General features: G+C 45.5%; 1 protein-coding gene across 2 annotated transcripts in view; it reads left to right on the top strand.

Moving 5' to 3' along the window:
• MYO5B (myosin VB) overlaps window positions 1-16,081 on the top strand; it is a 132,147-nt gene that overhangs the window by 82,662 nt on the left and 33,404 nt on the right. For both annotated transcript variants that reach the window (XM_088464695.1, XM_088464693.1), the window contains exons 14-22: window positions 2,456-2,567; window positions 4,646-4,857; window positions 5,110-5,266; window positions 6,670-6,909; window positions 9,874-10,110; window positions 11,179-11,263; window positions 12,630-12,778; window positions 13,419-13,538; window positions 15,015-15,155. In XM_088464695.1, the coding sequence (XP_088320821.1) occupies window positions 2,456-2,567; window positions 4,646-4,857; window positions 5,110-5,266; window positions 6,670-6,909; window positions 9,874-10,110; window positions 11,179-11,263; window positions 12,630-12,778; window positions 13,419-13,538; window positions 15,015-15,155 (1,453 nt within the window). The remainder of the gene's footprint in view (window positions 1-2,455; window positions 2,568-4,645; window positions 4,858-5,109; window positions 5,267-6,669; window positions 6,910-9,873; window positions 10,111-11,178; window positions 11,264-12,629; window positions 12,779-13,418; window positions 13,539-15,014; window positions 15,156-16,081) is intronic.

Genomic DNA, 16,081 nt, shown 5'->3' with positions numbered 1-16,081 from the left:
ATTGTCCTGTTCCTGTTTTTACGTCTGTCTGTGGTTAAGAAAATTAGACTATAAACTCCAATATAAATGCAATGGTGAGCCTGAAGATCTTGTCCATAGCAACCAATCAGATTCTACTTAACATTTGACTAGCACCTTCTAGAAGACAATAGCTAGAATCTGATTGGTTGCTATGGGCAACATCTCCACTTCTCAAAACTCTCACTTTAGGAGATTTACCCCTTACTCTTTTTTTGCTTTACTCCTAGCTCATAATCAGCCAAACAGTGTAATAATAATGACACCTTATATTCCCCTTTCACACCAAATCCCTGGTCCAACCTGGGTTATTGAACACTGTTTCAAGCCGTGCCACATATGATGAAACCGTGTTAACACTGCATGCTGGACCCAGGTTATTGCCGTGACGTCCCTTTTCCTGGTCTGCCGGCTCTTGTAGGTGACATCATCTCCAAGTGCCGCTGATCTGCCTCTCCGGTCCTTGTAGTGTGACCTGGGTCGGATAACCCAGGGTGCGCCGTTCACACAGCAGCCTATCCTGGTCATTGCCATCTTCAACCCTGGTAACTACCAGGGTCAGATTCCCGGGTTACACAACCCGAGTTGACCCTTTTCACACCAAACCTGTACCCGGGTTGCCCCAGCAATAACCCGGGTTAAAAGTTTGGTGTGAAAGGGGCAAATAATTATGTAACAGTGCTGTGGCGATCATCCTGTTTGTGAAGCACATTTATTTGCCATATTTCCAAATACCGCGTCCATCTGCTTGTGTAACTTGCCCCATAATATAATAGTAATGCCTGAAGAGACGTGAATCCATTACGGTATAACACAATGCATTTTGTCGTTTCACCTGCACGGAGTTTCCAAAGTAATATGGGAGCGATTTACTGCTTCTCGTCCATGTTGAGTAAACTACTTTATGGTAGTGAGCGCGGTTACTATGCTGCAGCAATTATCCGGTCCGCGGGAATCGTTTCTGTTCATTATGTAAATAATCCTGACATTTCTGTACCCTTTCACAATTTGCTGGTGGAATGTCAGGGAAAATCGATCATCTCCTCTGGTCCGTACTTGGAAAGTTTCCAGGCAGGGAAATATCATAACCGCAAAGCTGTGTTCCAGGCAGCGTATCAGCTCCTACTGTAATATATTCTGTATAGACAAAGAGAAATTAGGGCCAGCTGTACGGCTCCCAATTGCCCGTGACTGGGGTGGACGCCCTAACCTTCGCTGTAATTGTTATGCGACGCTGCTTTAATTAAGAGCAGAAACACACACACGAAAAACAGTGAGACGCAAATTTCTTACAATAGAACCTCTTAGATTAATCTCTCAGATAGGATGTTGGGACTTCAAACTTGACAGTAGTTCCGGACTGATAATATAGATGACAATATGTTTGTAGTCACCTTTAAGTTTAGTTTTGGGTGGACTACCCTAAAAAGCACATGGTTACCTACCTGGAATGAGAATTTCCTCCGTGGCCCCTAATGCCTACAGCAAACCCCGTACCAAACTCTATGCTGTTAAGTGCTGACCCTTTTCGGACAGGCAGCAAAGTTGCCCATTGCCGATATTTGCATGACTGGGAGCTGCTGGGCCAATGCTGTTAAGCTGCTGCGGTTGTTGGAAATGGGTATTCCGTACTACCAAACGGCAGCACAGCGCTACACAGTGCCAGTCACTGGGGCACCCAAGGGATTATGGGAATGCTGCATGCCAAAACTACATGTTAGGGTTCATGTTGGAATGTTGGGTTCGCTTTAAGCACTTTATAATATCCTCACCCTCTCCACTTGCCCCCAATCCTGTGAAGCGATGCGTGATATTCCCGTTATGTTAGTCCCGTTATGATGTGACTACGCGACTTGTACAAATGAGGTGACTGCTCTAAAGAGTTTTTCTTACACTACTGTGTTCTAAGAATATTTTGGGTGGTATAAATAGCAGTTTAAGGGCTTTGAAGCCTTGAAACAAGAACATTGTAGAGATGATGGAGGCACAGGAATGTACATGTAATACTGGCATGTGATACTTACCTGGCACAGAAGAGACCGCATGTCCCACACACTTATGGCCCCAGTGCAGCAGTTCCCTGTGGAACCTCCCTTTGGGTACCATCTCTGCAGTAAGAGACTGAATGGATGACTCAGATCTTTCTGGATGGGAGTAGTGTAGTGAAAGAAGCAACTGATTGGACAGGAGCTGCAGGCATCCAATCAGGTTTTGCATTCACTTCCTCATATCCATCCATAGAATCCTGAACACATGTCACGAGCCAGCGCTGTAGCTTGGGAAACTCTTTCTTCTCTTATGGCTCTGAAATGGTGCATTCAATAGTTTGATGTCATGCGCTGATTGGGTGGGTCCCAGGGCAACGACCCCCCATCCATAAACTACATTGGTTGTGGCAATAATAACTTATTAATAAAGCTTTCTGTCTTCCTTCCAGGTGGACCTACCATGATTTCTTTAACAGATACCGTGTTCTCATGGCAAAGAAGGATATTTCCCAAAGTGACAAAAAACGCACCTGCAAGAACCTGCTAGAGAATCTTGTAAAGGTGAAAGGCTACACTCTAACTATGCTTTTACTAACATTGTCCTGCAAGAATTGCACCAATTTTAAGTGGTTAAAATTGGACATGGGTACTGTTAGTTGCCGGTAGTTGGTAATTACAGTGCTGTTTTCTGGCACTAGTTCCTGGCTCTGGGCAGTTGGTGATTACAGGCACTGTGCTAGCTCCTGGCACTGGGTAGTTGGTGATTACAGGCACTGTGCTAGCTCCTGGCACTGGGCAGTTGGTGATTACAGGCACTGTGTTAGTTCTTTGGGCAGTTGGTGATTACAGGCACTGTGCTAGCTCCTGGCACTGGGCAGTTGGTGATTACAGGCACTGTGCTAGCTCCTGGCACTGGGCAGTTGGTGATTACAGGCACTGTGTTAGTTCTTTGGGCAGTTGGTGATTACAGGCACTGTGCTAGCTCCTGGCACTGGGCAGTTGGTGATTACAGGCACTATGCTAGCTCCTGGCACTGGGCAGTTGGTGATTACAGGCACTGTGCTAGCTCCTGGCACTGGGCAGTTGGTGATTACAGGCACTGTGCTAGCTCCTGGCACTGGGCAATTGGTGATTACAGACACTGTGCTAGCTCCTGGCACTGAGCACTTGGTGATTACAGGCACTGTGCTAATTCCTGGCACTGGGCAGTTGGTGATTACAGACACTGTGCTAGCTCCTGGCACTGGGCAGTTGGTGATTACAGGCACTGTGCTAATTCCTGGCACTGGGCAGTTGGTGATTACAGGCACTGTGCTAGCTCCTGGCACTGGGCAGTTGGTGATTACAGGCACTGTGCTAGCTCCTGGCACTGGGCAGTTGGTGATTACAGGCACTGTGCTAGCTCCTGGCACTGGACAGTTGGTGATTACAGGCACTGTGTTAGTTCTTTGGGCAGTTGGTGATTACAGGCACTGTGCTAGCTCTTGGCACTGGGCAGTTGGTGATTACAGGCACTGTGCTAGCTCCTGGCACTGGGCAGTAAGTGATTACAGGCACTGTGCTAATTGCTGGCTCTGGGCAGTAAGTGATTACAGGCACTGTGCTAGCTCCTGGCACTGGGCAGTTGGTGATTACAGGCACTGTGCTAGCTCCTGGCACTGGGCAGTTGGTGATTACAGGCACTGTGCTAGCTCCTGGCACTGGGCAATTGGTGATTACAGACACTGTGCTAGCTCCTGGCACTGGGCAATTGGTGATTACAGGCACTGTGCTAGCTCCTGGCACTGGGTAGTTGGTGATTACAGGCACAGTGCTAATTCCTGGCACTGGGCAGTTGGTGATTACAGACACTGTGCTTGCTCCTGGCACTGGGCAGTTGGTGATTACAGGCACTGTGCTAGCTCCTGGCACTGGGCAGTTGGTGATTACAGGCACAGTGCTAATTCCTGGCACTGGGCAGTTGGTGATTACAGACACTGTGCTAGCTCCTGGCACTGGGCAATTGGTGATTACAGACACTGTGCTAGCTCCTGGCACTGAGCACTTGGTGATTACAGGCACTGTGCTAATTCCTGGCACTGGGCAGTTGGTGATTACAGACACTGTGCTAGCTCCTGGCACTGGGCAATTGGTGATTACAGACATTGTGCTAGTTCCTGGCACTGGGCAGTTGGTGATTACAGGCAGTGTGCTAGTTCCTGGCTCTGGGCAGTTGGTTATTACAGGCACTGTGCTAATTCCTGGCACTGGGTAGTTGGTGATTACAGGCAGTGTGCTAGCTCCTGGCACTGGACAGTTGGTGATTAGACACTGTGCTAATTCCTGGCACTGGGCATTTGGTGATTACAGGCACTGTGCTAGTTCCTGGCACTGGGCAGTTGGTGATTACAGGCACTGTGCTAGCTCCTGGCACTGGGTAGTTGGTGATTACAGACACTGTGCTAGCTCCTGGCACTAAGCACTTAAGTGGTGGCTACAGGCACTGTGCTAGTATCTGCCTACAGGAATTTGGTAATTAGTATATATAGGTGCTAGTATATAATTATATAGTAATTACAGATGGTGTTCTTGGGTCTGGACAGTCGTTGATTCAATTGCTTTGAAAGATAGTTTTTAATGGTACTTTATCTTTTACGCAGGATCCAGACAAGTTCCAGTTTGGACGCACCAAGATCTTCTTCCGTGCCGGGCAAGTAGCATACCTGGAGAAACTGCGCGCGGATAAGTTCCGGGCAGCCACGATTATGATCCAGAAGACCGTACGTGGCTGGTTACAAAGACTGAAATATAGGAGGATGAAGAGCGCAGCTATCACCATCCAGAGATACGCACGGGGGCATCTAGCTCGCAGGTATGGCGGCGTGAATATAGTCCATCCATTCACCTATTATATTACCGGCCTAGAAAATCAGGTGACTAACGAATACTTATAGTACATGCGTAATATAATTCTACTGTACATCCGCTGCAGCAGCGAATTAAAAACTGGAAAGTAAAATAATGTTTAGAGGGAAATGATACTGAAAAATGAATTATTTTGAAACCAGTATTTGTTGTGATGAAACGTGACGTCGCTGCCAAATGACTCGTGTTCATTTCCCAGGCTGGCCGATCACCTCCGCAAAACGAAAGCAGCCATCGTCTTCCAGAAACAGTTCCGGATGATCCGCATTTATCGGGTGTACCAGACACTCAGGAGGGCGGCCATCACTATCCAGTCCTTCACCCGGGGCATGTTTGATAGAAGGGCTTATCACGAGGTACTGTATTACAGTCATTTATCTTGATGAATGTCTCCTAGGAGGATCGGCCAGGGAACAGGCTGGCAGCGCAACCTCGTACTCATTCCTCTATATAGCAAAGGCTGCAGGATAATAGGTTTTAATCGGCAAACATGACTTTTCTATCAAATTATGGAGACCAACAAGTCACTTTATTTCAATCACACTACGTCCCTCCGGTGCAGAAAGCAGCTATAAAGCCTTAATCCCAGTAGGGAAGACTTTGTACACTTGTCAGGAAAGTTAAAAAAAAATATATAAAAAAATCAGCATTTCTTTTTGCAAGAATTTAAAAAACTTGTCACAAAAGATTCTAATAAACTAATAATAAAAAAAAATATATATATATATAAATATATATATAAAGCCAAGTATCTTTATCAGGAGGATTGTGCAAAGGCTTCTTGTTTTACTGTCGGATATTATTGATTTAACGTGATTAAGAGAAATTATTATAAAATTAGTATGAAAAAAATGAAATACATCCTTGTTTGTTCAAGGCGAATAGCGCCACCCACTTACAGCGATCCCTGCCCCTCTATACCCATTTACAGCGATCCCTGCCCCTCTAAACCCACTGCAGTAACCCTGCATAGCACCTTCGTGCCGCCCCAGGTAGATGCTATGTAGGCATTTTGTTGACACCAGAATGTCAACAGTCACAATGTCGTCGGCACATGTTAGGGTTAGGCTGCAGTTAGGGTTAGGGCTTAAATACTGTGAATATGCGTTGTAGACATGCCGACTGTTGGCTTCAACATTTTTAATGTCGACATTTTGTACCACACCCCAGGTAGACTCCATTGGGACTCATCATGTTCCCTAGACCTCCACCTAAGTAGAATCTATGTAATGCCGATTTATGTACGAGCAGTTGTTTTTTAAGTCTTGATGAAAATCAGTTGCGTCTTTTGGGAGTACTCTCCTTGATCATATGCTGCACCTTGGGAATCATATAGCATATAATCTCCCTGTTATATTCCTGTTTCTTATATGGTGCATACACACAGTCATATATAAAGGACGATATAAACTGTATCGTTTGATAACTCCTCCAAACGATGGTTGATGCGCGGGCACAGATGGTCGATATCGACCATCGCCCATGCATATAGGCCAACCTGGTCGATATTGACCAGGTTAGCTTGTTTACTATATGGAGTTATGTGGTTTAGGGGTTGGTGCATGTTGCTGGATGTTTGATATCTGATCGTTGTCTGATCATCCCGTGTGTACGGGTCATAAGACTCATTGAGCAAAGATCTCAACTTAAGTCAATGTTTGATAATAGATGAAACCAGCAAGCCTTATCCCATAATGCTTTGCTAAACACGATGGCATATTCAAACCTCCACTGTGCTGCCTCCCTTGTGATTTCCCAGCTCCTGCGCCAGCACAAGGCTACGGTCATTCAGAAGCACCTGCGAGGCTGGGTCGCCCGCAAGCAGTTCAGCAAGTTCCGCAGCGCGGCCATCGTCATCCAGTGCTCCTACCGCCGGCTGATGGCCCGACGGGAGCTCAAGCAGCTGAAGATCGAGGCCAGGTCGGCAGAACACTTCAAGAAGCTGAGTGTGGGCATGGAGAACAAAGTGGTACAGCTGCAGAGGAAGATTGACGACCAGGTAAACGTTATAATACTAATCTGTATTTACTAGCACAGGTTATTTTCTCCTTCAAATTGCTCTAATTTATTGGTTTGCACAGCGCATGCCTTCATGACTTTATTTTAAATATATTGTGTTTTTATTTTTGTCTGTGCATTTCAGCAATGACATTATATCATCAGGCCGCATTGTTTTATTTTCAGCGGCAACGGATATGGCACAAAGCAGATCTCTGGGTACAATTATATACAGTCCAGAGCATCACAGCGGAGCTTTGCGTTTCCCATGCAATGAAAATAAACATCTCTCCCTGATTGTTAAAGGGATGTAGTGGTGAACTCGACATTAAAAATGTCGGCAATGCGTAAGCAGTGTGAGGTCGAACATGGAATGCCGACATGTTAATAATCCAATTTAATGTATTTTAACAGTGTTGGCATTACAAGTTACAACTTCAATCATGATGCTTTACCATCATGTTTAAAGTTGTAAAGTCGCCCTTGTCGACATGCCGGGAACAACCGCACACTGTCCCAATTCTCACTGTCAACACTTAGAATGTCAAACTCACATATCAAACCCTTATTAAATACAAGGCTAAAATCCATAGTCAGACGCTACAATGGAAATAAATGTATGTAGTAATAGTTTGCAGAAAGACGTGCACAAGCCAATAAATAAAATCACCTGAGACTCGCACATTTCCAGATAACACAACCCTGTTGTCGCTTTAACACTAATCCCTCTGATACTGACACCTTGAGACCGTTCACAGCCATAAAGAGCTTTGTTGCTTTATAGTACAGGCGCTAACTGCTCAGAGCTGTCTGATGCCCGCACTTGTGTTTTAAACGAACGCGTCGCTTTTTGCTGCTCCCCTTGTGACAGTCGTCAGCAGGTGACAAGCAGCAGCTACAGCGCCAGTGGGGGGGGCGATATCTCCCATGGTATAGTTTTGGGCATCGGCCTCCAAACCTTATGTTAGCTGAGGCGTTTGGAGTTGTTGGTTAGGAAATGCTACATAATTAATACTGTGCTGCCAATTGTGTTGAATCTATAGAATAATATAATAACACTGTTCACATGTCACGGCGCTGAATCATTTCTGAACACAAGACGAGCATTACCGGTTGGCACGACTGAGAGCTTTCACCATGACGGTATTTTCTGTTATCCTGTAATATAGACTGGTGCCCACAGAGTTATTAATTCAGGTAATTATTTGCCTACTAAGGGACTGATTGTGAGTTGGACGAGAGCCCAAAGTTGGCACTTCCCGCGATTATCAGCGCTGCACCATGCGTACGCACATCGTTGTAGGACATGATCGGACCGTTTGCTCTGTGTGGCCACCTCCTTCTGTCTGTGAAATTGGGCAGCATCTGGGCGGTTATCGTGGTACAGTCCGCCTCATCGGACACATGGGCGTGTAACCCGACTTCCGTGATTGTTTGGGGCGTGCTGATGGACCTGCTTCAGACTGTTCTTTTGCACCCAGCATTGTTGCTATAGGCGCAAGCACTGATACCATCGAGGATGGCTGTGGACAGAAAAAGAGTCAGCGCAGCTATACGCATGTAGAACAAAATGACACGGGCATTACCATGAGGTAGTAATCTGACCGCCACGGACTAACGCACTTGCAGCCTCTTTGCGTCCGACCCAGGATCGCACCCCAAGTGTAGAACGAAATGAAGTCTCAAAAGAAACTGGACTGAAGATCACAACGTATGTTACACAGTTACCCGTAGCCTCCTACTCCCAACAGAATCAGACATCTTTTTACTCCTTGTTGGGATTCTTTGTAATACGTATATTGTCTATCCATGGGAGAGATACATTATGACAAGTTATTACTGGCATCACGGCCGCCTTTATCTTCTCAGCCTGTAAAAAGAAATTGTCTAATCAAGTTCTGTGGGATATGTAGCAATATGCAGAGGAGCCGGGCTCTAATAGATTAGCTGCCTGTACTTAGATATCAGTCAGTGTTGCCTCTTCTCCCCACGGATACTGTGATTCTGTACACAGGGCGTTCTGTCTGTGCTGTTCCCAAACATAAAGAATCAAACTCTTTCTTCACAATTTGCCCCAGGAAACGTTTATATTTTACTTTTTTTTTATCTATGCCTCAACCTCAGTCCTAACTGTATTACGCTGATTAATGGGACATGATACTTTTTTCATATATTTTTTTCTTCCCAAATGACACAACTCCGAGCAGAAGTGAATAACACAGATATGACAGTAAAGTATGTTTGCTGCTTGTATTTATATGACGTAATGCTGGCCTCAGATGCAGCACCATCTATGCAGCAAGTGCAATTCTAGGTGGCTGCTCGAATCCCCGAGATTTATAGTAGCCCAAAATCGTTAATTTACATACGCACCTCTATGGGGGCGCAAGGGAAAACTGGCAAGGTTGGCGGCTGAGGGGTGTTAGCATTTCCGATGGCACTTCGCATCGCCTAGAACAGGCCTGGCCAACCTGTGGCTCTCCAGCTGTTGTGAAACTACAAGTCCCAGCATGCCCTGCATCAGTTTTGGTATTTCGTAATAGCAAAACTGTAGCAAGGCATGCTGGGACTTGTAGTTTCACAACAGCTGGAGAGCCACAGTTTGGCCAGACCTGGCCTAGAATGTAATTTACTCTTAGTGACTGCAAGAAATGTTACGAGCTCGTAACTGCCCCAAATGCCGCTTACAGTATGTGACAGAGTACAGCTAACACAGGTAGGTCGGTCTACCTGCTCAATCATAGACCATCATTCTACAAGACCGCAGTAAAGGGGAATATTCGCGGGAAAATATGTGAGAGGCTGCAATGCCCAGACCCAATCGAGTTGTTAAACAAAATGTAGAAGAAAAAAACCAATCGCCCAAATGGTGCTAAATATCTCCTGAATGTTGCAGGACTAGATACAGAACAGCTGAACGTCATTCTCACTTTGGTGTCTAATGAACCGTTTCTGTTTTCTTTAGAACAAAGACTATAAAGATCTGAAGGAGCAGCTTGCCACCAAAACTTTGACCAGCACAGCAGAAGTAGAAAAGCTGCAGAAGGAGCTGGAGCGACAGAAACAGACCCAGCAGGACGACAACCAGCTCGTCACTTTACAGGAGGAGATCGAGGCCCTGAGAGCTGAACTGGCCGACAGCAGAGATGAGCGGAAGATCGCGGAGGACACGTATACGAGTGAGAAGCAGCAGCTCCAGCAGGTGACCCCTCTTTTTTTCCTCACTGGTGCCAATGTAGAGAAGCGTCAGATTGAACATAGCACCAGGACGGCGTGATACGGAGATTGCTCATGGGAAAGACTGGGGGGTTGGGCAGAAGTGTACACGGTCAGGACAGATAGCGGCTGGTGTAGGTAAGAAGCATGTGATGACTGTTAGGAGGCGACAGAAGGGCAGATGAGCGGGTTCACCTGTCTCAGCTCTGCTGACCCCTCTAGGCTACCATAGAGAGGTATTCTGCCAATGCTGTTAGTTTTGTTACTGTTAGGATAATTAGGGGTCTATTTACTAAGCAATGTTAGGAGACAGAGTGAAAAGTGATAAGGTGCCAGACAATCAGCTCCTAACTGCCATCTCACAGGCTGTGTTTGAAAAATGACAGTTGGGAGCTGATTGGCTGGCACCTTATCACTTTCTTATCACTTTTCACTCTGTCTCCTAACACTGCTTAGTAAATAGACCCCTCTATCATATAGTCCTATTCTGTTCTTTCAATCAGATAAAATATACAAATGTAGCAGCCTTTATTGTGTCATTTGGCTAACATTGCTGTATATGGAGGGGGGATGTATCAAACTTTCTAAAGAGTGAAGAAGTTGCCCATAGCAACCATTCAGCTTCGGCCTTTCATTTTATAGAATGTACAAGGTACTTCATAAATGCTAGCTAGAAGCTGATTGGTTGTTTGCTATGGGAAACTTCTCCACTCTTTAGATGGTTTGATACATTTTTTTTTTCCCAGTGACTCAACAGTTACATAGACCAATATCAAACATTTTCCACTGAAGGACAATTGTTGCAGTTCTGCGGCACACTGGGACCTTCTATGCTACGCAAATTGAATGCATCTTGGCAATAACGTGTATTATTTTTGCATGTCAAATACTTGTTCGCTAAATGTTAAAGAGATGATGAGAATTGTAGTATGCTGGTGGTGAATATAAAAAAATAGGGACAATGATTCCAGTGACAAATGGTTAAATCCTGGGCCTGTCCTTGGTAGACTAGTAGCCCGGGTTACCATACTGACTCCTGTCTGTGTTTATCCAGCGAATCGCTGAGCTTGAAGTGGAAAACTCTCATTTAAAGGAAGAAAAAGAAGAGATTAACCAGCGGATACTTCTCCGCACTGAAGGTAGGAAATGTCTGGTGCTCGCATTGCAGCTGGTATCAGGATCTAGAACAGTCACGTGTTACAGATCATAGCAAAGAGCATTTATCACCTACAACGGCCAGTTGTGGGGCTGAGCCAACATTCATGGGAAGCCAGACTACCACGGGGAACCAGCGGCTGCATTAGGGGACTGAAAGGAGGGAATTCATCGCTCTGTAATGTTGCACTTCAGTGTTTGAATTCACATGTCATGGAAGTGCGCCGGAAAATGTATTTTTGGATTTCAACCTACATTGTTATGAGTTCTCATTCACACTTGTATTTGTCAGTATAAACCGTTTAGGATAAAGAGAGATACAGTATTAGTACTGTATTTATAATATAACTGGTGTAATATGCAGGGTAGGCATTTCTTGCTAGTCCTAGACTCACATATTATATGATAAGTAATGGTGCGTACACACGGGACGATATCGTTGAACGATCTCCCGGGTGTGCTGGATGATCGATATCGATCATCCAGCACACCACCAACGACGGCTGGGTCCCTATAGTAACCTGGTCAATATCGACCAGGTTGGCCTGCATGCACGGTCGATGGACGATATCTTTATGGTCCATACGTGCCCGCACATTGCAGGTCGTTGGTGGGTTGGAGGCACCGAAAAATGCACGATATGAATGATATGATCGATATCGTTATCGTTCATATCGTGCATTTTAATCGTACCGTGTGTACGCACCATAACACTATCCACTCATGCTCACAGCTAAGTTGGGTAGAATTTGTGTCTTACATTGCTCCCAATAACCCTTTATAAGCTAGAAGCATAGCACGTAATGCCTTCCCTTATTTGCAGGCAAAGGCGGGAAAACATTGCTTGTAGAAGTTGTCTTATCGCGATTTCCTCTGTAACATGTGAGCACTTTACAAAATGGAAACGTAATTACATTATTTCATGAGGTAGGCAGACTGTCAAAGCCACTAAACGTTGGGGTACGTATATATATATATGGGCAATTTCTTCACCTGTCTTTTTCAGAAGGTTTGATAGATAAATCTCCCCCTGGTAGTCGGTGCCTATTGTATAATGACTACTCCCATCTTCTGTGGATGACCACTTCCACCATCTCCTGCCAGCAGCTGTTCTTATTAGTCTTTCAGCCATGGAGAGCTGGCATGGACCTGTGATAGGAAAATCTCTGAGGGGAAAGGTCCATTTTCCAGTAACCAGACTTGTGCTAGATATAGCAATAATCAAATGTTCTTTCCCCTAGCGACACTGAATGTCTCATCAATGAGGGGGTCACGTGGATTTGGCTTGCAGTGGTTTTTGACATGGTGGAAGTTTGTAAATCAATTACTCTCCTCTCTCTCCCTATAAAGATGAGCTCACCCAGAGCGCACTCAAAGAAAATCAGCAGAACCAGAAGGATCTGGAGGAAGAGAGGTCTCGCTACCAGAACCTGGTAAAGGAGTACGCCCGCCTGGAGCAACGATACGACAACCTGTGGGAGGAGGTCTCTATCATCAAGGTGAGTGGCACAGTCTGCGACATGGGTGTAGCAGCCGTACAGATGTATCCACATACATCTCACCTCCGTGCGCTACAAATTGCATTGAACATAATGTGTGAGCGACGTGTGACTTGGTAGCGCTGAGCGTCTTTTAATGCAACTTTTTACCTTCAAATGTGTCCTGTGAATCTGATGGACAAGCAGCTTCTGCTGATTAAAATGATATGCAGCATGCCTATATTCTGTGTGCGACTGCGGGTGTATCTGCATGCGAAATTCTACGTTACAGTGTCAGGCATGCTGCATATCATTTTAATCAGCAGAAGCTGCTTGTCCATCAGATTCACAGGACACATTTGAAGGTAAAAAGTTGCATTAAGAGACGCTCAGCTCTACCGAGTCATGTCAAGGCATGGCGCAACTAGAAGGGCTGTTTAACGCGCAAGGAAGTACGATGTATGTGGACGCATCTGTATATTGTGCTTTACCACAACTGTGCATAACTTTCCATGCACCTCACACCCATAATACATTGCTAGCTGTACCTAGTACCGTTCACTTACTATCAGCAGATACAGCACTATACTTCCCTAGGTGCCTGGGATCGTATATATTTATAGAATCCCGGAGCCGTTACTGGTTATTACTTATATTGCAGCAATCACCAGGGCACCGCAGAAACCCATCTAACCAAAGCAGCCTGGAATCTGACTCCAACTACCCCTCAATATCCACCTCTGAAATCGGGGACACAGAAGATACCATAATGGAGGTGGAGGTAAGGATGAAATGTGACGTAATATGGCATGTTTGCCTTTACATTGGTCTTTACAAAAACTTTATAAAAAAGGACTACATTTCCTTTTCTCATACATTGTTGCTTAGTGAGTAGTTTATAGAGTAAGAACAAATCTATAGAACACCTTTAATGACAGATAGGAGCCCCCCCCCCCCATAAGAAGATTAATGGCTTTCCCTCTACAAAATATGTACGTCTCATCCGCAGTGGTGGTGTCCTACGAAAAGTATTTTTGGTTCAGTTTCTTTTTATTTATTTCCAGAAAAAAATCTGAGCTTTTTTTTATTTTATTTTTTTTATACAGAGGTTCTTTTCTATTGAAATTAATGTGTTTTGCTATATGGGCCTATCCATTACACGACTTTGTGAACAATCCAACCAAAACCAGGAGGTTTTGGTCGTATTGTTCACAAAGTCGTGTAATGGATAGCCGGCAAGGACCAGCGATGCGCGTGCACGCTGGGTCCTTGCCGACCCCGACTATCTACTGAACATGCCCATCAACCTGACGATGCTCGTCAGGTTCGGCATTTTCAGAGATTGGAGTTCGGGCTCCTGCACTGAATGACGTTCAGTGAACGCCGTTCAGTTCGGGCACCGCACCTCGGCGACCTGAAGGTCTGAACACTAGACGTTTAGTCTTTCAGGTCGCCTAGTGGATAGGCCCCTTTAGAGTGTGTCACACAAGCAGCTAATAGTGGTTAAAAAGTTCTTTAGAACCAGCAGTATAACAGCTGAAGCAATTTGATGCTCCATAAAACTTTTTTATTTCTCCTGCACATGTCACACAAGTGATGAAGTTGCTCCTCGGAAATGGCTTAGATATTATGTAAAGCTTTTCAGGTAGCTTTTTTCCTGTTTGCTTAAAAATGCTCTGACTCTTTGAAGATTTTTTTTCTCCAGCTGTTTTGCTGCTGAAGTCAAAACAGCTTGTGCAACACCAACCAAAAGTACATTAATTGTTTCTCTAGAAACGGGACCTACCTTGGTTTGCGGCAACATGTATATTTCTGCTCGATGACCTGTCAACAGAAGGAATAAAATGTTTCAGAAAACCGTTACTTCTCTTGCACGTGTCACACGAGCGTTTAAACTCTCCTCAGAAACTACTGTGATATTATGTAGCGCTTTTCAGGCAGTATTTTTCCAACAGCTAAAAAACTGCTCTAAAATGTTGAAGAGCTATTTCCCCTAACTATAGATAAAAAATATTCCTAACTGTTTTCCTGCTGAGGAAAAACAGCTTGTGTGACAACAACTTAAAAGTACATTATATAAATGTCTCTAAGAATGGGGTCCCTCTTGGTTTGGGCAGCTTCTGTCTTTGATTTACATGTGTAACAGGAAAGTTCAACCAGACCAGGTTTCAGTGGGCTTATTGTGTGTGGAACTGCTATTACTAGAGGGTGCTTTGGGATTTAGAAGCAGTTTTAGCCATATGAACACATCTTGCAGGAAGCTGGGCTGGAGAAGGCTGCTATGGACATGACTCTGTTCCTGAAACTTCAGAAGAGGGTGCGGGAGCTGGAGCTAGAGAGGAAGAAACTGCAGAGCCAATTGGACAAGAAGGAGCAAGAAGAAAATAAAAAGTCTCAGGTAACGGGAGCTGTGGAGATTTCACGGCAGTGTGTAATGTGGGCAGCATCTATAAGCATCTGTGGTTCGTATACAGTACAGTATGGAGCAGAGACAGATTGTTCGGGGGAGGCACAGATGTTACCATTCCATGTATGGGTTACATTGTATCAAGGACGCTATCTGAGTGTAGTTTATATATTCAAGAGGTTTCCTGCCGGTGTAGCGAATTTCCAAATACCTACTGGGGACTTTTGCCATATTTGACGCTGGTGTGTGTTTGTGTGATTGGGAAATTAGACTGTAAGCTCCATTACGGCAGGAATTTGTGTGTGAGTCAGATTCTCTAAATGTACGGTACTACGAGACGTTATCAATGAAGGATAATAGAGTACAGACTCCTTGTGGTTATAATAAGGAAGATTCCTCTGTAACCCCAAGGGGATGCAATCGGGAAGCCGGTTGACATTATACCGACACCCGGCTTCCCGACTGACATATCCCGGCGAGTGTGAAATGACCGGTGTCTAATGTAGACGCCGCTTATTTCACCGACGCCGGGAGACCAGCGCCCGGCAGCCGTGAGGGGGGGGGGGGAGGGTTAGGTTTAGGGCTCCCAGGGGGGACTTAGGGTTAGGCTAGGGGGAGGGAGGGTTAGGGTTAGGCACCCCCGGGGGGAGGTTAGGGTTAGGCACCCCCGGGGGGAGGTTAGGGTTAGGCACCCCCCCGGGGGACGTAGGTTTAGGCAGCGGGGAAGGGGGGGTTAGGTTTAGGCACTTAGAGGGGGGATTAGGGTTAGGCACTTGGGGGGGAGGTTAGGGTTAGGGGGGTAGGTTAGGTTAGTTCATACTTACCTGGGGACGATCGGGATTTCCAGCGCTGTCGGGCTACCGCTACCGGGATCTATTCCACTGTCGGCCTGACGCTGCCGGGAATCGAACTGCCGG

This window comes from Taudactylus pleione, unplaced genomic scaffold, assembly GCF_031769625.1.
Source record: "Taudactylus pleione unplaced genomic scaffold, aTauple2 ptg001750l, whole genome shotgun sequence".
In the NCBI taxonomy this organism is placed as follows: Eukaryota; Metazoa; Chordata; class Amphibia; order Anura; family Myobatrachidae; genus Taudactylus; species Taudactylus pleione.
The sequence above is the reverse complement of the archived record's forward strand: the minus strand, read 5'-3'. Positions and strand labels throughout refer to the sequence as shown.